This window comes from Eptatretus burgeri, chromosome 4 (genome assembly GCF_056783735.1).
Source record: "Eptatretus burgeri isolate ZD-2024b chromosome 4, Ebu_testis_v1, whole genome shotgun sequence".
Taxonomy (NCBI): domain Eukaryota; kingdom Metazoa; phylum Chordata; class Myxini; order Myxiniformes; family Myxinidae; genus Eptatretus; species Eptatretus burgeri.
In genome coordinates this window covers 50,586,266-50,608,970 of record NC_140964.1, presented here as the reverse complement: position 1 = coordinate 50,608,970, position 22,705 = coordinate 50,586,266, and the positions used below count along the sequence as shown (strand labels likewise).

General features: G+C 43.8%; 1 protein-coding gene across 8 annotated transcripts in view; it reads left to right on the top strand.

Annotated features, from left to right (window-relative positions):
* Window positions 1-22,705, top strand: part of DNAJC13 (DnaJ heat shock protein family (Hsp40) member C13) — a 92,924-nt gene that overhangs the window by 540 nt on the left and 69,679 nt on the right. For 7 of the 8 annotated variants that reach the window (XR_015057391.1, XM_085877971.1, XM_085877972.1 and 4 more), the window contains exons 2-13: window positions 5,118-5,198; window positions 5,703-5,778; window positions 7,665-7,814; window positions 8,905-8,946; window positions 10,465-10,665; window positions 10,823-11,029; window positions 11,180-11,275; window positions 11,605-11,696; window positions 11,801-11,967; window positions 20,148-20,227; window positions 20,403-20,572; window positions 20,986-21,085. Coding sequence is in view for 7 of the 8 variants with exons in the window: in XM_085877970.1 (XP_085734096.1) it covers window positions 5,118-5,198; window positions 5,703-5,778; window positions 7,665-7,814; window positions 8,905-8,946; window positions 10,465-10,665; window positions 10,823-11,029; window positions 11,180-11,275; window positions 11,605-11,696; window positions 11,801-11,967; window positions 20,148-20,227; window positions 20,403-20,572; window positions 20,986-21,085 (1,462 nt within the window). In the remaining variant the exon portion in view is untranslated. Of the gene's footprint in view, window positions 1-5,117; window positions 5,199-5,702; window positions 5,779-7,664; window positions 7,815-8,904; window positions 8,947-10,464; window positions 10,666-10,822; window positions 11,030-11,179; window positions 11,278-11,604; window positions 11,697-11,800; window positions 11,968-20,147; window positions 20,228-20,402; window positions 20,573-20,985; window positions 21,086-22,705 lie in introns of those variants that run through there. The other variant, XM_085877976.1, reaches the window with a different exon arrangement.

Here is a 22,705-nt window from a genome sequence, read left to right as displayed (position 1 = left end):
TTTCGTGCCTGCGACTCGGTATTTCCCCTCGATGTTTGTTATGACGTTTCGTGCCTGCGACTCGGTATTTCCCCTCGATGTTTGTGATGACGTTTCGTGCCTGCGACTCGGTGTTTCCCCTCGATGTTTGTTATGACGTTTCGTGCCTGCGACTCGGTATTTCCCCTCGATGTTTGTGATGACGTTTCGTGCCTGCGACTCGGTGTTTCCCCTCGATGTTTGTTATGACGTTTCGTGCCTGCGACTCGGTATTTCCCCTCGATGTTTGTGATGACGTTTCGTGCCTGCGACTCGGTGTTTGTGCTGACGTGATGACGTTTCGTGCCTGCGACTTGGTATTTCCTCTCGATGTTTGTGCTGACGTGATGACGTTTCGTGCCTGCGACTCGGTGTTTCCCCTCGATGTTTGTGATGACGTTTTGTGCCTGCGACTCGATGTTTGTAATGACGTTTCGTGCCTGTGACTCTGTGTTTCCCTTCGATGCTTGTGATGACGTTTCGTGCCTGCGACTCGGTGTTTCCCCTCGATGTTTGTAATGACGTTTCGTGCCTGCGACTCGGTGTTTCCCCTCGATGTTTGTGAAGACGTTTCGTGCCTGCGACTCGGTCTTTCCCCTCGATGTTTGTGATGACGTTTTGTGCCTGCGACTCTGTGTTTGTGCTGATGTGATGACGTTTCGTGCCTGCGACTCGGTGTTTCCCCTCTGTTTGTGCTGACGTGATGACGTTTCGTGCCTGCGGCTCGGTGTTTCCCCTCGATGTTTGTGCTGACGTGATGACGTTTCGTGCCTGCGACTCTGTGTTTCCCCTCGATGTTTGTAATGACGTTTCGTGCCTGCAACTCTGTTTCCCTTCGATGTTTGTGATGACTATTCGTGCCTGCGACTCTGTGTTTCCCCTCGATGTTTGTAATGACGTTTCGTGCCTGCAACTCTGTTTCCCTTCGATGTTTGTGATGACTATTCGTGCCTGCGACTCTGTGTTTCCCCTCGATGTTTGTAATGACGTTTCGTGCCTGCAACTCTGTTTCCCTTCGATGTTTGTGATGACATTTCGTGCCTGCGACTCTGTGTTTCCCCTCGATGTTTGTGAAGACGTTTCGTGCCTGCGACTCGGTCTTTCCCCTCGATGTTTGTGATGACGTTTTGTGCCTGCGACTCTGTGTTTGTGCTGATGTGATGACGTTTCGTGCCTGCGACTCGGTGTTTCCCCTCTGTTTGTGCTGACGTGATGACGTTTCGTGCCTGCGACTCGGTGTTTCCCCTCTGTTTGTGCTGACGTGATGACATTTCGTGCCTGCGGCTCGGTGTTTCCCCTCGATGTTTGTGCTGACGTGATGACGTTTCGTGCCTGCGACTCTGTGTTTCCCCTCGATGTTTGTAATGACGTTTCGTGCCTGCAACTCTGTTTCCCTTCGATGTTTGTGATGACTATTCGTGCCTGCGACTCTGTGTTTCCCCTCGATGTTTGTAATGACGTTTCGTGCCTGCAACTCTGTTTCCCTTCGATGTTTGTGATGACATTTCGTGCCTGCGACTCGGTGTTTCCCCTCGATGTTTGTAATGACGTTTCGTGCCTGCGACTCGGTGTTTCCCCTCGATGTTTGTGAAGACGTTTCGTGCCTGCGACTCTGTGTTTCCCCTCGATGTTTGTAATGACGTTTCGTGCCTGCAACTCTGTTTCCCTTCGATGTTTGTGATGACATTTCGTGCCTGCGACTCGGTATTTCCCCCCGATGTTTGTGCTGATGTGATGACGTTTCGTGCCTGCGACTCGGTGTTTCCCCTCTGTTTGTGCTGACGTGATGACGTTTCGTGCCTGCGACTCTGTGTTTCCCCTCGATGTTTGTAATGACGTTTCGTGCCTGCAACTCTGTTTCCCTTCGATGTTTGTGATGACTATTCGTGCCTGCGACTCTGTGTTTCCCCTCGATGTTTGTAATGACGTTTCGTGCCTGCAACTCTGTTTCCCTTCGATGTTTGTGATGACTATTCATGCCTGCGACTCTGTGTTTCCCCTCGATGTTTGTAATGACGTTTCGTGCCTGCAACTCTGTTTCCCTTCGATGTTTGTGATGACGTTTCGTGCCTGCGACTCGGTATTTCCCCCCGATGTTTGTGCTGACGTGATGACGTTTCGTGCCTGCGACTCGGTGTTTGTGCTAACATGATGACATTTCGTGCCTGTGACTCTGTGTTTCCCCTCGATGTTTGTGATGACGTTTCGTGCCTGCGACTCGGTGTTTCCCGTCGATGTTTGTGCTGACGTGATGACGTTTCGTGCCTGCGACTCGGTGTTTCCCCTCGATGTTTGTGATGACGTTTTGTGCCTGCGACTCGATGTTTGTAATGACGTTTCGTGCCTGTGACTCTGTGTTTCCCTTCGATGCTTGTGATGACGTTTCGTGCCTGCGACTCGGTGTTTCCCCTCGATCTTTGTGATGACGTTTCGTGCCTGCGACTCGGTGTTTCCCCTCGATGTTTGTGCTGACGTGATGACGTTTCGTGCCTGTGACTCGGTGTTTCCCCTCGATGCTTGTGATGACGTTTCGTGCCTGTGACTCGGTGTTTCCCCTTGATGTTTGTGATGACGTTTCGTGCCTGCGACTCGATGTTTGTAATGACGTTTCGTGCCTGCGACTCGGTATTTCCCCTCGATGCTTGTGATGACGTTTCGTGCCTGTGACTCGGTGTTTCCCCTCGATGTTTGTGATGACGTTTTGTGCCTGTGACTCTGTGTTTCCCTTCGATGCTTGTGATGACGTTTCGTGCCTGCGACTCGGTGTTTCCCCTCGATGTTTGTAATGACGTTTCGTGCCTGCGACTCGGTGTTTCCCCTCGATCTTTGTGATGACGTTTCGTGCCTGCGACTCGGTGTTTCCCCTCGATGTTTGTGCTGACTTGATGACGTTTTGTGCCTGTGACTCGGTGTTTCCCCTCGATGCTTGTGATGACGTTTCGTGCCTGTGACTCGGTGTTTCCCCTCGATGTTTGTGATGATGTTTCGTGCTTGCAACTCGGTATTTCCCCTCGATGTTGCTTCAGACACCTGAAGGAACCTGCTGCTGACACCTTTTGCTTTTGATGAGATTCGATGCACTTGCTGCACCTCGTTCTTCCTTGTACAGCATGGCGGTGCTGTCTGTTTATTGGCAATGGTTGCGCTGGGTGGTTTGCCATTGCCTTTCCCAGCACGCGGTCAGAGCAGGAGTGTGTAATTTGCTCAGGGTGTCGGTGATTGACAGTTGCATGAGTGAGAGATCTGGCAATTCCCTTCATTTGAAACGGTTATTTTTTTTTTTTTTAATTTAAACAGGATGTCCCGGGCTGGGAGCGGCCCATGGCCCAAGAACTCCTGCTGTTGGCCATGTTCCCGGCCCCACCTTTTCGTGAGGGCAGCTTTGTGCATGTATTTAAAATTTTTTTTTTTAAAGTTTCACATAGTTTGATTTCTCTCCAAGCGAACAGTCTCCACTTGTTCACCCACATCCATTTGGGATCAAATAGGTGATGTAATTGGTTGTGGTTTGGATATGCTGCTTACTATACATTATTGATGGGCTTTTTGTACATGATTTGTCTTCCACGCAAACAGCGTTTGTAAAAAATAAAAAAATAATAAATCATCAGATTCAAATTCTTCATAAATCCATCAGCAGGAACTTGCAACATGCTGAACTCATTGGACAGTTTGATTGCAAAACCTTTTCCACCGACGAGAAGTTTCCTTTATGTTTTTCCTGTTTTTTTTTTCTTTTTCTGTAGACGATTGAGGCTCATGAAAGCTCTTTGAGAATGGTGATTGAGGGTAAAATAAAAAAGTTAAAAGGGGATAGGGTACGGAAGGAAACTGCTTGTGTTGAGCAAGTGTTGGGAAGGGTTAATGGGTGTAGAAAAGATAACGTGTAAGGATGGGATGTTGACATGAGGTGGTGGTGTACCGCTTGCTTGAAGCTTTAGGGGGGACATTAGGAAGTCCTGCATAACTTTAGGAAGGCTGTTCTACATGCGGTAGTGAAGAGGGACGGAGGAGTGCAGGTCGGCCTGGATTTTGAGGATTGCTGGAATAACACTGAAGAGCTGGGGGAGGTTGTAGGATCGTGAGAGAGAGGAGAGGTGGTTAAAAAAAAACAAACAAACAAAAAAAAACTTGCAGCTGTCCTGAATTTTCTTAAATTCGTTAAAACCTCGACCATGTAGCAAAGCATGTCTCCAAAGCCGGCGGCAGACTGCACATCTGGTTTGACAGTTGCATTCCTGAGAGAAGTGGAGATTCCCTTTGTTTGAAGCAGTTTTTTTTATTTTCACAGCTCCATCGATCCAACCCTTTCCTTGTTAAAACGATGTGACTCCCAGTCCACAAGGCCTTGGTCCGTAACTCAATGGAGTACTGCTCTTCGCTATAGGCCGGTGCCCCATCATCACATCCGTCTCTCCTGGATTCTATTGAATGCAAAGCTCTCAAATTATATGTTGAAATCTCCTATGATGAGACCGAACCACAAAGTCTCTTACTTTGACATCGCATCGTCGGCATGTCGGTGGTTTCTCGGTTTTCTCCCATCTATTCTCCAACATTGCTCCCTCTGCTTTCTCAGTCCTCTGACCCTCCTCAGCATCTCTGTGATGCAGGTGTTCTTCTGGTTAAACTTCCTGAACCCATGCTGACTACACCTCAACTTTTGTTCCTCGCTTCTCACATCTATGGAACCACCTTCCAGAGACTGTTCGATCTCTCTTTCTTCCCTCCAGGACCTCAAGGAAACGAGCGGCGCATCACCATCTCTTGTCATCTCCAATTTTGACCTATAAAACAACCTGTTGGGGCCTAACCCCCCCCCACCCCCACCCCAACCCAGTGGATTATTGTTATTTTGAGTGGTTAAATATATTTATTTATGTATTCATTTTACAACTATTGTGTGCTTTACATTTCCTATTCCCATACATATTTGGATGATAATTTTAGGTAACTAAGTTTCACTGTTATCAGGGTTTATTCCTGGATATGACGGTCTCACATCACTGTTACTGTTCAGTTGAAGTCTCATCATACAAGTTAGCATCTGCTTGTACCGATCGGAATTGCCAATTGTTGTGTCCTATGATGTCCCGTAGACGTTACTCCGACATGAGTACACTAAAGGACAACAAGGACATGGCGAGTTACTTTACCACCAAACACTCGTGGAGAGGAAAGTGAGTGTTTCCTTGTTTCTTTTGCGCAATCGGCTCGTCCTTTAGAAATATGAGTGTCATTGTTTCTTATTTTAAATCATTTTTTGAGACCGCCTGTTCTTTCATGGTAATTGCGTTGCACTGTGACTCCATGGGTGGAAATGGCAGGAGCGCTTGTGAAAGCCATGGAGCTTCCATTGATTTATGTTTAAATAATTTATTCTTCCTGAAGGCAATGGTTTTAAAAAATGAATCCTTTCCTCGGCAGGGTTATATTTCCGGGATGGAGAGCAAAGAAGATTATGACTTAAGAGTTATGATCACAAAGTTTTGTATGAGGTTGAGCCTGACAAAAATACAATCCGTGTGGGTTTTTCATCATTGCATTGATCGTGATTGTTTGCTGCTCTTTCTCCAGTTGCTTATTTTCCTTGTGTACCCGTCATATTTGGTTAATTATTTCTCATCGATGTACCTATGTCCACCATTGTGTTGCAATTTGTCGTTTGCTGTTTCTCTGACCAGGTACAAACGTGTGTTTTCTGTGGGGAACCAGGGTATTGCCACGTACAACCCGAACACGCTCGAGGTCACCAACCAGGTACCCGCCGTGCACCTATGTTCTGAATCGCATCACCCTTTAGGTGGACCCTTGTGATATTGCAGCTACTGTACTTTACAAATGATGAATATAGTCTGACAATCGGCACAGATTTTTGATTTATTTTAATTAAGAAAGTTTAGTATGTTTCATAAGTTTGTCTGTTGTATAATTTATGGGTTTTATGAACTGAAAACCCATGAGTACCTTGATACCTGCGAAGGGAAATGAGTTGTGGTGACATTTTGAGTTTCCCTTTATTTATTTATTTTTTATATCTATTTATTCGTATGCAGCCTTATAGCTGCTTGGCTGCATCGTTTTTCTGGGTGCGTGGTTATGCCGCTGGTACTTGGTCTATCATCCTTCCAAGGTTGGCAAAATGAGTCGAACCCACCTGGTGTTGAGTTCAAGCCACTGTCGTGCTGTTGAATTAAAACCCTTGGATCTTAAGCCATCCACCTTAACTGTGAAGCCAACACCAGGCTTGGTTTCCCCTTTATCGGTGCAAAAGGAACTGTGCTCTTGCTCTGAAGCGCTAATGCTCAACAGCAGGCTATAGTTTCCCCTTTATAGGTGCAAAAGGAACTGTGCTATTGCTCTGAAGCGCTAATGCTCAGAACGTCATCCACACGATCTTCACCATGACATTTTTATCAACAGTCATCAACCTTCAGTTGATAAGATCCATTCAGAGATCTAGAAATTAGTCTTCATTCATTTGAGTATCCCATTGTCATGGATTGCCTGTTTGCTGTTCTCTTCGATTTAAAAAAAAAAAAAAAACTAAAAATTTCTTCGGCGGAAGTCTGGACTTCGACCTGCTCTCAAAATCGACTTGTTTATATTTTAGGATTGAACTGCAAAAATGCAATAAAATAATATTTTTGCAAAGTGTGATATTTTCTTAAATAAATTGGGGAATTGTTAATTTAATACACAGTACAGAAATCTTTGCCAGGAACATTTGTCGATTGGGTGAGCAATTAAACTTTCCTCCGCTCACTGATTCATGAAAAACCAGAACCGCACTCGGTAGTGCACATACCTCCACCGACCTGAACAGTTTGTTTGGTATTCCACGGATAGGCTGGATCTGCATCCGGAGCTTAACCAAAATCTAATCTGCTTGCTCTGGTCACCTCACCAATTCATCCAGCTAGTTTTATCATGACTCATCCACAACCTTTTGAAATATTTTTTTTTTTATATATATATATAATTTTTGGCTCTTTCAATTATGAAGAATCCCTTTTTAAAATTAAAAATAGTCTTTTATCCAAATTCGGATCTTCACTAAGCAATGCATCCTTGTCACACACCAAACCTGTCCAAGTTTTGTCTGAATCTGTCCATAACATTTTGAGATATTCTGCTGAGACAGACACAAACGGGGATGGATACATAACGTCCGTTCACCTTCAGTGGCGGAGGTAATGCGGCATGTCCTGTATGTGTTAAAGGCTGTTACATCAGCATGGGATCACTGCAAAAAGAGCGACAAAATTGAAGGTGAAAATGTAATTGAAAACGCTTAGAAAAAGCTTGACAGTCCCTCGCCTTGCAAGTTTTACTTTATTTGGCTGCTGTTGTGGAGTAAGTGGGTCAATAGATCCCCCCTCATGGGTCTACTTACATTTTTTTTGTTTGTTTATTTTCTTAGTTATTTGCTAAACATGTTTCATTTGAAATATCTACAATACCATCAACCAGAGAGCCATCTGGTGCATATGTTCAGGATACTGGACACAGTAATCAGAACAGGGTATTTATTTATTTATTTATTTATGTTTTAAATATGGTTGGAGTAGGGGGTTACACTTTGTGCCTTGCATCAGTATAAGGAGTGCCAAATGTCCTTTAAAATCCCTTCACCCCACCCACAGTGGCCATATTCAGACATTTGCAGCATAAGTCCAGCAGGAAAGGGTCAAGGATCAGAGTTTAACCTCACATTCCGCAAAGGTGGTGGAAAGAAATCTGAAACGCTGAAGTTTTCAACGGAACATCGTACAGAGTTGCTGACTGAGGCCTTGGTATGATGGGGGATGTGGAAATGACTCATTTGCTGTTCGTTGACACTGCTCCTCTACCTTCCCTTAAACATCTACATGTAGTGGCCATAATTTATGGATTGCCTTTGTTGTTGTTGTTGTTGTTGTTACAATTCATCTTTATCACATTTTTCTCCTTTAATATACATTATTCTTTTGCTTCATCTTTCACTGCGTAACCACTTGATGGAGTGGCCCTGTCATTGTCAATTGCAGAGTCCCTGTCAATCCTCCACTGTTTTGGATTGTCAAGATGGATATGTATATTTGATTGATCATGTGATGTGAGTTAACATTGAAGCACCTAAAGCTGTGAACCACTCTGTTCCTGAAATCCAGAAAAAGCACACTCCCATGATCTTCACCTGACTCACTTATGTAATATGATTTCACTTCATGCTTTGTGTCTCTGCACCTCTTCTGTGCAGTCATGAGAAACAGCAACAAACACTTTTTAAAGTTTATTTTTTCAGCAAAAATTTTATTTAAACCCATTTTTGGTTATATGTCTTCTTTGGAGTCCTTTAAGAAACCTTTTGACTACTCCTGCCTTCCACAGTGCAGATTTGCAAAGCCCTCTCGTGTTCCATCCCCTTCTTCCCCCTCCAACACATTAGAGCATTGGTCCCCAACCTGTGGGCCGCATGCGGCCCACAGAGCCCTATGCTGCGGCCCGCGAGGACTTTCCAATCAAAACACATTTCCATGTAGCAATTTTAAAGGGGTTTACACAATGCCACTGCCGGCCGGCGCCGTGACCTGAAAATCCTTACACAATGCCGCTGCCGGCCACTGCCGCTTACCGCCGGTAGGAATCAAATCAATAAAACTCAATAAAATGCATCAATTTTTTTCTGGCTCCCAACATCCTTGGGAGTAGTGAATGTGGTCCGTGGGATCAAAAGGTTGGGGACCACTGCATTAGAGGTTAATGATTTTTCACCTATTCATAGTAAGCTATTCCATTCTTTGTGCAAACCACTTGTACTATCTAAGGAAGCATAAAATGCTGATTAATATTATTCTTGAGTGTAAACATTTTGTCTTTATTATTATTATTTTTTTTCTACAGCGATACCGCACCGACTTTGCAGAAGGAAAAATCATTGGACGGGTAAGTGAAACCTCCAAGTATTATTGCCATTTTTGTCGCTAATGTGTTATGCATGACTTGAACGTGTTTAATTATAATTCTCCTCCCCAAAAGAGAGGGTATTGCATTTGGATCTCGTCTATCTGGTTGTCTCTGTCTCTTTGTCGGTCTATCTGTCTTTGTCGGCCGGTTTATCCACATAGAATGTACCAACGTAGACCACGATTTTTAAATGTTTTTCTTTTTTTTTTTTCAACCGAGGATCTCAAAAGTGTTTTCAATGAGAATTCAACTATGGCTTTAAAGCATGTCCTGTACAATTAGAATTTGGGTTTGTCAATAAAATCTACCTATATAAAACAATGTGTATATTTGTGTATTTGTCTGTCCCCCTTCATAAGGATGATTTAAGAATGCTTTTAAAGGCCAATCTTTTATCACGACTGTGTGTTCACTGCGGTCTATTTTTTCAGGACAAAAAAAACAAACTTGAAAAACATTTTTCATGAAAGAGCAATTATGTCTCTTATTGGAAATGTAGACGTGACTTGCAATCGGGCCTTGAGGGCAATGCACAGAAGCGTTTAAAAAAAATAACAATAAATGCAAGGTGTAGGGAGGTTAAATTCACTGCACATGATGTTTAACATGAGCAGAGTAAAACGAGTGTTCATTTACATATGTAGGATGTCAAAGATGTAAGCACACCTGACACGAGACCGATGCTTCAGACTTTGGTGCGCTCAAGAGGTTGTACCGTCAAAATGAAACGACCCAGAAGATAAAATATGGTCACATTTGTACATGTAGTGTTTTAACGTAACGCTTCTTGCTGCGAACCATCTTATGCAGATCTTCCAGTGTCCTTGAATATTTTGAATAAAATAATTCCAGCCCATCATTTTTGATGGGCTTTTATACTAGCAAGAACTATAAAACCACCCAAACCAAGTCCTGGCAAGGATCTGCAATATGCTCGTTCTAGTTTCCTTTGCTTCTGGCTTGTTACAGTGGTCCTGTTTATAATGATCACTGGTTCCAAGAAATTTCATAATAATTAATGGCACTTTGTGGACAATCATGTTGGTAATCGACATATTTCACCTCTTGAACAGTCGAGTGAATGCTGATTTTATTATTATTATTATTATTATTATTATTATTTAAAAAAATTAAGACCCTTTGCAGAGGAATGAAGTAAACATTCTCCATCATGTCTATTTTAAGTGCTTTGTCACTGGATGAGTGGTCATTGATCAAAGGGGAACTGCAAGTCAAATGCTATGAGCTGAAAAGTAGAATATGTATTTTTTAACTTGATATCATGCTTGCACACCCTGAATACTTGGTGGTGCTTCGATTTTCCTTTCGGTGGGGGATTGATACAACAACCACTCTATAAGAATATATCTGTTGCAACAAAATTATTTTATGACCAAGGTCTTGCACTCGTGATCTGCTTCTGAATCATGCTTGGAGTTTCATACAGTGCAACACGATGGATTTTGTCCAAATGGTGTTGCTCCTGTTCTTGTACAGCGTTACTCGTGTGCTAAACAGCACTGGAGTGAACGGCGCTCTTCGTCCCTCCTGGAGGTCACCCCAGGTGGAATTGATCAGCACGATCCCAGCACGCAACGTCGTCTGTGCTCGTATGATTACCGTGAAATTGAGGGCTTTGCAGAAATCTCCAACTGGTCGGGTGGCTTCGCCATCATAACCAGTGGATTTGGACGCTTGGTAATCTTTACTTTGCTAACGTGGTCATGCCCTGCCATCTATTTATTTCTAAGTTGTTTAATATGAAGACTGTTTCAAAAAAGTGTGCGTGTGCCAAATGCAATTTCCATTGGTTTCCAAATGTGTTCAGCATTGTTACTTCTGCACCATTCTCCAGCATGTGTTTGCTTGCGAGCATCGAGATGAACTGCTGCAGAGTGCCATAGAGCATGCAGGCAACTATGCTGGTGTGATATTGCGCCTTCGTAAGGACCCTCTTACACAAGACCAGTGCCAGCTGCAGCGGTTTGGGAAGTTTAGCTCTGATGAGGCCCTTACATCCTTGGCAGAGTTCCGTGTGCATAAACTTTCTCCAAGGCACCCTGTGAGTTTTGTTTTTATTTTTTTGGGGGGAAGGCGGTGGAGGGGTTATTGGGCTTGTATGAGTGTGGAGACCACTTAGATCTTTACTCCATGCACTTGTAACTTACCTTCTCTCCATAATCCAGTTTTCATGCTTGGAATTGTGTTGCAGGAGCCTTCTTTGAGAATCTTGGCGTTGACAGAGACGTGCTTAGTGGAACGAGATTTTGAGACGTACAACATTGTGACTCTGAAGCCCCTGGCTGAGGTGTCACTGGGATTGGGTACCTGACCCACTGGTCTGCAGATTATTCCAATTGCTCGTGTGGTTAAGGACGAGTCTGTTGTGAAAAAGTTTTTTGTTTTTAAAATTTATTTATTTTATTTTAATTACTTTTTTTATTCCACCCTCGCCCACCCCACCATTCTGCATTTCTTTGCACGTTCACATTATCTTTTATTATTGTGGACGTGTGGGTGCTAAACCATGTTTCCTAATATGTTTACCATGACCTCTTCTGATATGGTTCGTAAAATTATTTCTCCTGTTCGTGGCCATGAGGAAGTTTCCATGACTGTGATTGCCTCCCCCCACAGGTGTTTGCACTGGTTTGTGATGTGGACAATCCCCAGCATTTCACCATCGAGTATGTGAAAGGTCAGGTCCTCAGCTACACATCCACTGACAGGTATTTGGTGTTTGAAAGGATTGGTATTGACCATGTCTTCCTTGCTACTTTGTTAAAGTTTGGGAGTAGAGATCATTGTGAGCAGAAACGTCTATGTTTGGCAGAGACTCTCTGCTTGCGAGCGTTTTGGATGGAGTTCGGGCCTCTGGGAACGGGGACGTGTCTGTCAAGATGCAAGCGACAGATCGTGGACAGAGATGGGGCCTCCTTGGATGTTCAGTCGAAGAAGAAGTGGAAAGTCTTCATCTGCGTTTCCTCGCTTCTCCACCCAGTAGGGATTTGTTTTTGTTTTTTTAAACCTCCACCATCAAGGTTGGAAGCAGATTGTTTTCACTCCTGTCTGTCTGTTTGTGTGCAGGATATCTCAAAAAGTTGTGGACGGATCCAGATGAACTGTGGTGGGCAGGTTGGGTGTGTGATTAGGGCAAACTGATTCGACTTTGGTGAAGATCTGACGACTAGAATTTTAAAAGTGATTCTTCACCATTGAGAGGGCCAAACTATATATATTCGCGATATCTCAAAAAGTTGTGGATGGATTCTGATGAAACGTGGTGGACAGGTTGGGTGTGTGTGTGACAAGGACGATTGATTTTGGTGAAGATCTGGATACGAGAATTTTTTTTTTTTTTAATGATTCTTCGCCAAAAAATGATGTAGTACTGTATAGCATGATATTTCAAAAATGTATTGGGCCTGATATGTTGTCGTGGATCAGGCATTACGTGGCGGAAGTGTGCGCTTCACCGAGTGCCCTTCTATTTTTTTTTATTTTATTTAAATTTCGCTATTCCACTTCCAGTTGCATCCGGTGTCTGGGTTTTCACCCCATCACTCTCAGTGGGGTATTTCATCGAAATGGGCATCTAAAAAGGCTTTATATTTGTTATTTTATTTATTCATTAATTCTTTTTGTCCACACATTGGTTTGTTACTCGGTGAAAACATTTTTTTTTTGCCAAGTATCTTGGTCTGTAGCATCTGTTTGTCTGTCACACGATTTTTGGCCACAGTTTTCAAGTAATCGTTCTGAAAGTTTTTTGTGTATGTAGTTAACCGGCCAAGGACAGCAACACTTAATTTTGGTGAAGATCTGAATCCAGATCCGGATCTGAGAATTTTTTAATGCGATTCTTCACCATTGAGAGATATGGCCAAAAAAGGATATATAGTACAATATCTCAAGATTATGGATGGATTAAGATGAAACTTGGTGGACAGATTGCGCGTGTGACAAGGACGAATTGATTCCATTTTGGGGTTAAGAGGTCGAAGGTCCTGTGAGGTATAATTTCTGCATCTGTGCTAACTTGTGAACCAGTGATGGGATTTTGACCAAACTTGGCATGAGTATATGTTACAATGCAAAGATGAAGAACTGATCAGATAAAAAATGTGACACTTGAGAACAACTGAAGGGATTGGAATCAAACTTGGTACGAATATGTAATAATGTTGGCCGAGGCCTATCAGTCGACATCGTGATAGTGAAGAGTGCCATTGTCGTTATTTTTATTTGCTTTCAATTTGATGCGGTCTAGCTGCTTCACCTTTATGCTTAACAATAGCTTTAATAAATGCTCATTCACCTTTGCTACTTTCTTGTGATTACTGTGATAGTGTTTATAGACGTGGTCTACGGGGTAAAACGGGGCATGGTTTAGAATAGTAATTTTATAGTACATGTAAGCATGATGTAATTCCTATAACTAATAAAATTTGTAGAACATGTTTTTAGAAACAACTAGTTCCCCCCCCTTTCCAAGTGTCTTTATCTATGCCCCACCTTTCTCCCTTCCCTATGCTTTTAAACCATCCCCTGTTGTAATCTGTCCTGATATAGCCTTTCTTTCTGGGTTTATAGCCAATGATCGTGGGCTCAGCGAGACGAGACGAGATGCGACAGACTTGACCATATATTGACATCTGGCATGTACAAGACCAACAGATCACGCATGTGCAGAATTTCTCTGGCATGCGAGCCAATCGATCATTGTCTCACGAGTCGCTTCGGCCAATGAACACGTGCTGCAGGCGTTCCGAAACTCACTCTCGAGAGATTATAAAAGCACGTACACCATGTTCGGCGTTTTTGTTAATTGGTGCTTCTAAGTTAGTTTGTTTGGTTAGTTGCCTGTTTTCTACCCTTTCTGGTCCTTGTTGCTCGTGATTCCTGCTCGGTCCTACGTGGTTTTGTGGTTTGCGGTATGGCTTTGTGGCACAAGTGCTGGTCCATTGGTAGGGAGGCATGCCGAGCTCCGAACAAAGACTCACACCACATGCACGAGTTTCGCATGGTGGAGCAGATTTCCCTTTCTCTCTGTCTGCTCTCTCTCTCTCTCTCTGTCTGCTCTCGCTCTCTCTCTGTCTGCTCTCTCTATCTATCTATCTATCTATCTATCTATCTCTCTCTCTCTCTCTCTCTCTCTCTCTCTCTCTCTCTCTCTCTCTCTCTCTCTCTCTCTCTCTCTCTCTCTCTCTCTCTCTCTCTCTCTCTCTCTCTCTCTCTCTCTCTCTCTCTCTCTCTCTCTCTGTGTGTGTCTGTCCCGTATACCCCCAAGTTATTTAGATAAGACCATAGTCTAAGCCACCAAAGCCCTGAGGGCATGCTGTGCTCGTTATTATTTATTCGTTTGTTGTAGTCAGTGATTGCTGCAGTGTGGCTGTGCTCTTCTTCTCCCCTCCCCCATTTTGTTGGAAAAAATCCCCATTTGATGAACTCTTTTGGTCATCGAGAGCAGGCTCCATAGCACATAGTAAATTGGCAAATTAAGGCCTTAGTTATTTTATAACTTGGTTTACGGATCCGCCGACGGTATATTTGCTGAAATGAAATATAAATATAAAACACATTTTTAGCCTTTTATATTTCTACATTTTCCACCGAAGGTGCAAAAGTTTCAAAACCCGAAATATAAACGTCGGCATTTATTTTCAAAATCTAATTTCGTGCGCGCGCCAAAATGCCGAGTCACCTTGAACCGAGCTGTGCAGTCGTCTTCAGTCATGGCGTCTGAGCAGTGGCCAGCGTGGTTGATTGACTGTTGTTTCTGGGGCGAAAGTGATTGTTTTTTTTGTATACCTTGTCGAGGCTTGTGTGAGAGCTAACACACAATGCACATTATGGGGGACATGAGACAGAGGAGGGAGTGGGAAGGACAAAACAGTGGGGAACAGAGATTAGGAGAACTGTGGAAGGGAGAGGTATGGGACGGGGAACATGGGGAATAGAAGATGGACATTACAGGAACTTTCAGGAAGGAAAGCAGGGAATTTGAAGGAGGTGGGCTTGGGTGGATTATCGGGGGTAGAAAAGATCGAGGATTTGGATGGGGGACGATAAGAGGTGGTGGTGAACAGCTGTTTTGAAGGCCTAGAGGGAAGAATGGGATTGAATAGAGTGAGGGAGTTTATTCCAAAGGTGGGAAAAAAAAGAGGAATGAAAGAATGAAGGTGAGCAGCGATTCGTGATTTTGGTAGTTTACCAGAAGGAGGTTGTTGGCGGACCTTGAGCGCCCTGCGGAAATGTGGGGACAAATCACAGAGAGAGCTGGGGGGGGGGGCGAGGCTGGAGAGGAGACGGTAGAAGACAGAAAGACCACCGACCAACCTGCGGTGATTGAGTGAGAGGCCCAAAGACTCAGCCTCATTGCGGGAGATGCCAATGATCCGAAATACCTTGGTTTCTACAGCATGAAGCTGAGAAAGGTGGGAGGCAGGAGCACCAGCCCAGAGTGGAGAGCAGTACTCCATCAGGCTGCGGACAAAAGCTTTGTAAGTGGTCAGGAGCTCAGGTGGGCCGAGGAAGGACTTTGCACGACGGAGGATTCCTAATTGGCGACTGGCTTTGGAGGCGAGGTTTGAAATGTGGTTTTCCCAGGAAAGGTCATTGCAGATGGTGAGACCCAGAAGCTTGAAAGAAAGGACTTCTTCCAGAGGCTTGTTGAGAAAGTGGATGGGGTAGATTTTCTAAACGGTCCTTTCGAGGAGACATAGTGAGATTGTGAGATTTGTCCGGATTGAAAGACATGTTCCACGTGTTGGACCAGTTTGTGATTTTATCCAGATCTGCAGTGAGCGAAGAAGCTGCTGCTTGCCGGTCTGAGGGATGACCGATGGTATGGCAGAGGGTGGAGTCATCAGAAAAGAGATATAGAGGATTTTCCAGAGAGTCGGAGAGATCATTGATGAAAACCAGAAAAAGAACAGGGCCCAGAACGCTACCTTGAGGAACTCCAGCCTGGACAGGAAGAGGGGGTGAAAGAACTCCATTTAGGGCCACATGGTGACTGTGACAGGAGAGGAAGTCTGCGAGCCATGAGTTGTTAAGAAGTATGTCAGCGGTATAAATTCGAGTGACTATTGGTGATTTATTCACGCAACATCTTGACGACGAATATTCTGGCCAAACTATTGCATCAATTCAGTGCAGCAGTAGGGATGATTCGCACGTTACTCTCGATCGTGCCGATTTTGTTTCCATTGAAAGTTGTACACCGCTGTTCGTATTGAAAGATTTTGGTGCCAAGTACGTCAAAGTTTCACTGTGAGATGCTGATATTCAGCCTTCAACGGACCAGAAATCAGCCAGAAATCAGCCTTTGATGTGCTCATGGGGATGGGGAGACGGTACGATCAGATGCCCACTGAAAACTAAGCTGGTTATGGCTCTGATTGACCGTTTTGAGCGTGTTGACTCAGAGTGGACACTTTTTTAATCATATCCAGCACTATGTACTGGTGTGCACGTGCACATCTACAACTTGGACAGTAATTTTCTCAGCCTTGTTTCCATTTGTTTGATGATCCAACAGGTTCCTATAAGAAAAACATGCCAGACTATATTGTAAAAACAAGTTTTAATCCTTCTTTATTGTTTTTCACATCAGATGATACAGTGAACAATGGCATCCTGCATTTGAATGATTTTCCATCTTCAATGTTTTCTTCGAGCCTCCTGGTCTGGGATTTATATTTAGTCCCCCCCCCACCACCTACCCTTGTCTTTTCCATGGAACATCCCCAAAAATATCATAAAAATATATAGTTTCTAAAAATTTAAATGATATTTATATTTCTACCTACCGACCCTACATTTTAGCTGAAGAACTGCGTAAACCAAGTTATAAATTAACTAAGGCCTAACCTGTGAGATGGGCAGATTGTGTTCGCATTGGAGCTTTCAAAGCAAATCACTTGACTGGCTCGCTCGGCCAATCTTGTCGAGCAGATTCACCACATTTGTGTCTTGATGCCGATTCCCGCATAAGTTAACCGGCTGATTTGGGGACCTTTTTCAGCTCTTATCCGCCGTGGGTGCGATGGTCTTCCAAGACCACGTGACCATAACTTTATGATAAATAATTAAGACTGCACTTTTACGATTAATTGACGCTGCACCTTGCTGCATACAATACACAAGAACTTGAACAAAGGTACATGTCTCATGCCTTTTGTTTGAGTCGCCTGGGTTAGTGGTGTGAAAAGTAAGCAGGTCGTCATTGTCATCGTCGTCCATTCTCTCCACAGAGCGATGGTTCTTCTTGGCTCGGATTCGAATGCTGGGCGGGTTGCCACTCCAACGTAGGCCTTTTGATAAACTAGTGCGTGCCTGTACGTGCAACAACAAAAAAAAACTTTCAAACTGCGTGCCAGAAACAACAACCACACAGGCTGTTTCTTGGCTCTCGCGTACCCGTACGTGCGTGGCCATACGTGCAAAAACAAAACAAAACTTTCAAACAACCACACAGGCCGTTCCTTCGCTTTCGTAAATGACGGCTGGATTGGGGCATTATGTTTATCGATAAATGCGCATAAGAAATCGAGAAATTATTAGACTACAGTAAGTCATCACTATCTGGAAGTCCATACGTTGTAACCCGTAATGGGGAACGCACTCTAACTTGGCCATAACTTAGGAACCACTTGTCCGATTAATTTCAAACCTTGAAAAGGCAAACAAACAGATTGCTGGAATTATAGAGAGAAGATAGATACTGTGGGTGCAAAACGCCAAGCAACGTATCCTGTCATTGGTAACTGAGGATCTCTTCCCCAACGGCCACACCTACGCAGCAATGTGTCCTGTCATTGGTTGGTAAATAAATGGCCATAACTTTGGAACCACTTGTCCGATTAATATCAAACCTGGAAAAGGCACATACTCAGGTCCCAGCAATATACCTGGCAAGTTTCAGATCGGACCAGTGGTTGTCGAGAAACAGCGTCACACACACACACACACACACACACACACACACACACACACACACACACACACACACACACACACACACACACACACACACACACACACACACACACACAGTTGGAATTATAGACTAGTGCGTGGCCGTACATGCAAAAAACAAACAAAAAAAAAACCTTTCAAACCTCATGCCAGAAACAACAACCACACAGGCCGTTCCTTTGCTCTCGCGTGCCGGTACTTGCGTGGCCGTAGGTGCAAAAAAACTAAAAATAATAACTTTCAAACAAACACACAGGCCGTTCCTTCACTCTCTTAAATGACGACTGGATTGGGGCATTATGTTTATCTATAAATGCGCAGAAGAAATCGAGAAATTATTAGAATACAGTAAGTCATCACTATCCAGAAGTCCATACGTTGTAACCCGTAATTGGGAACGTGGCTGAGGATCTCTTACCCAACGGCCACGCCTACACAGCAACGTGTCCTGCCATTGGTTTGGTAAATAAATGGCCGTAACTTGGGAACCACTTGTCCGATTAATATCAAACCTTGAAAACGCACATACTCAGGTCCCCAGCAATATACCTGGCAAGTTTCAATTAGATCGGACCAGTGGTTGTCGAGAAACAGCGGACACACACACACACACACACACACACACACACACACACACACACACACACACACACACACACACACACACACACACACACACACACACACACACACACACACACCTCGAATTATACATAAAGTTCTCTCTTTATTTATTTATTTTTTTCCTGTGTAAGCATAGTCAGTCCTATAAAATCACAACTTTCTTGTGAAGAAGGGTTTATGTGGGACTTATGCTGGCTGTGCCAGGGCCCAAGATTCCAATTGGTCAAATTAAATATTTGTGTTAAATTGCTGAGTTGGGTAGCTATTTTGATCCCAACAATCTCGGCAAGCCCCCCTCCCCCCCATTCTACAACACCCAATACAGCGGCATGGGGTGAGTAAAGGGTGGAAAATAACTGGAGAGATAGAACTTGCACAGCCTTTGTTGCTTGGCAGTTTGTGACATTGAACAGACAACCTCGGCAGATGAATCCTTGCACATTGCACAAGACAACTCAGCAGAGCTGTCTGCTTGTTGTACAAGCTACACATGGTGTCTGCCAAGAAATGTCATGAACATTAAGATTGGTCTGCAGCGAGGTGATTTGAAACCAGACGCATTGTCTCGATTCTCCCCATCCATGACAATCCCAACCTTTCTCTTCTTTGACCACGTCATTGCTCCTCTTTGGTCATCCACCACCAATGGGAGGATTTTTTTTTATTACTGCCTCACTCTTGACATGCAATTTCCAGCCCTTTCTGCTCCCAAAAGCTCAGTTCCATCTTCCAAAAATGAATTGAGGAAGTGTAAATGGAGAAGAGGAAATTTAATGGAAATGTGAATTGTGGCTTAAAATAATGTCCAACTGCCTTATTTATGCCATATAAAGTTATTGCTTCCATTACCCCTCCCCCGCCACCCCCACTGCCTGGCAGCTTCCATCAAGTGTGTGATGTGATTACGTGGCTTTTCCATGGCCAACGTGTGAAACGCAGCCATGATTCTCCTTTTATTGTTTCAGCACAGATGGTTTAAAAAATAAAAAAAAAACATTTTTATATATATATAGTGATGCACGAGTTTTCTCTTCACCTGTGCTATTCCTTTTCAATATCAAATCGGAGACTTTTTTGCACCCTTTTCCTATCTTCCCTCCTCCACTCCACCAACCTTTATGCATTTTATTTCTTGTTGCTTGATACTTTAAGCAGGCAGGATGGCTTAGAGGTACGCACACTTACCTCTTAGCTCACCAGCCTGGGTTTGAATCTCCACCCAGCTATAAACTGATCCCTGTGTTTCACAGGCAGCGAGATTCATCAGTGTGCACGTGCCGTTCCTCGAAAGTTTAACGGGGCTACCCTTCTGTCAGCAATAGTTGGTGTATGTTAATTTAAATATCTTTCGCGAAGAGTTGGCGAGCTATTGCCAGCACTATGTGCAAATTCCAAATTCCTGCCCTGACTTCCCATGTCGGAGTGGCAACCCGTCCAGGATTGTAACCGTAGAAACTGCCTCGGCAGAACTGACACTCCCTATAGAGCATGGTTCATGATCTGGTCTTCATACTCTGACCACCCTAAAGTTTTTGACCACTTGTCCATTTGCCCTTCATTGCACCTCCCTGCAGATGGCAACTTTGCTGAAGCCGTTTTTCGGTTCAACGCGAACGTGTCTTACAGTGGACTGCTGCATGCTGTGACGCAGGATGTGAGTTATTCGGGGTTGGAAGGTGTTTTATTTGGGCTCGGGGTGAGAGGGGAGGGGGGAGTGTGGGACATACATTTTAAATTTGTTAAATTGATGTGCTATTTGTTGAGACTATGCTTTGAGGAAAGACAACACCAAGTGTCACAGAAAGTGGAGAATTTTTCTCTGTCAACAGAGCTTCTTTGCGGAGAATAAGGAGAAGTTGATAAATGGCGCAATATCAGCACTGCTGGCTCATGAGGGAGAGGAAGCAGTGAACAATAAGGAGCTTCAGGGGCAGTTCCAGGCCTTGCGTCGTCTTGTGGCTTCTAAGGCCGGGTTCATGGCTTTCACGCAGCTTCCCAGGTGGAGACTCAATGCGGGAAATCTTTAGTTGTGTGGATCATTGTTGTTGTCCGAAAATTGATCGTTTGCTCTGGTGCTTTGGTCGGAAACCATGCATCTCAGTGGTATACATGACGACAGTTTCTGTCTTGCACCATCTACAGGCACCATGTTCAGACATTATATATATATATATATATATATATATATATATATATATATATATATATATATATATATATATATATATATATATATATATATATATATATATATATATATATATATATATATTTTTTGAAGCTGCTTGACCACAAATGGTAGTAGTGACCTGGTTAATGGAACTGAAATGAGTTTTGTTCATCATCGCTATGATACTTGCCTGACTGTTCCTTGATGTCTCTTGGCTTTGCTAATGTTTGTCCATCTCGCAGGTTTCGGGAGCGACTGGGGGTAAAGGTCGTGAAAGCGCTGAAGAGGAACAATGATGGGGTTGCACATGCTGCGGTAGACATGTTGTGTGCCCTGATGTGTGTAAGTATGACCGAATGCATCGATGAAATGTGATTGGAATTGGCAGACTGTGTCATCTAGTACTGAGGTCAAGGAATTACTTTAACCCTTTGCATTGGGATGCTTCTGGTCACCTTTATCCTTTTGCCTCATAAAGCCTGTTGATTACCTATTTGGTGTTCAGACCTCTTGCTTGAAGCAAAAAGGGCATGGCACTGGTGTCTCTTCGGAGAATCCTTGGCTATCGCTGGTCAGACTTTGTCCAACTCGCGGTTGCTGAGAGAGACTCAAAGGAGATTTGTTACCTGTATAGTCCGCAAGCATCATCTGCAGTTGTATGGACATATGGCTCATTTTCATGACACTGATCCTGCTCACAAGATTCTCAGCGAGGGAGCCTCGTTATTGGAGAAGGGCAACTGGACGACCACATGGCTCATGGTTGCAGCAGGTTGATCTGCATCTCACAGAGATAGTGATGGGCCAGGCATCTTCCTGGGGGAATGGCCAGACAAAGGCTCTTGGAATCCTAATGGAACGTGCACTCAGCGACGTGCTGCTCCAGTGCATGCTCCCATACCTAACCTAACCGGTGTGGTGAAAATGGGCACAAATTTGACAAACAATTAATGGCATTTTCACCTATTTGTTTTTACCATGTGCATCAGCACAACCTTGAACCAGACACGTGTTGTGACTCACGGAGTCGGACATTTCACCAAAATTTTTTTTTTTGGCAGCAGTGATGCTAAACAGGAGAAAAAGAAATTAACCATCTTCTATATCTTTAACATGAACCATCCGATATGTCTTACCCATCTCTCATGTAGCCGCTATATTGGTACAGATGCAGGGTTTGGGATTCAACACAAGGGGGACTTCTTGGACTCTTCCCAACCTCCGGCCCTACAGGCCGCCGTGCTGTCGATAAGTCCGTGGCCCATCGTGTTTGCTAAGCAACTGTGGACGCTGATTGATAACGCCAAACCTGCCAGGGTCCTCACTCTTTTACAAACTCATTACCTTTTCCGGTTGTTTGGCAATGTGAATTGGGGTTCCTACCCTCAGTGTGCACCCGCCTATTTATTTGTATGGCCGAGCAGAACCCTATGTACGCACTGGCTAATTTTGGAGCCAATCAATTGGGCAAAACTTCCCATCTATCTCGTCTTCACACGCTAAATCGAGCCAATGTAGGAAAGGACGAAGAGAGCAGGTAGGAAATGAGTAACAGTTCAACAAGCACATTTATTTTCAAAAACAATATATGTAATCAGTGGCATGTTATTTACAAGCAATCGTCAAACGATGCAGGCAAATACACATGAGGAAATAAATTATCCTTTGCACTTGTTCCTCTTCTCCAATTTTATCTTACCCAGTTATACACAATATGGTGCCGTCAGGATCATTCTGATGAAGTTTAGAGAGGAAGAGCAGAAGACAGAGGCAGAGCTCTCATGCAAACCTTGACAGTGTATACAAAAAGAAAAAAAAAGAGCAAATGCGTATATGTGATCTTTGACTCATTGTGGCACATGTTGACGAATGTGTGCCAATCCTGGAACAAGTAAAGAATGGGAGAAAACAAAGGTATGTGTGCGATGTATGCTTAAAAAGGAAAAGGTGTGGGGTGCATAT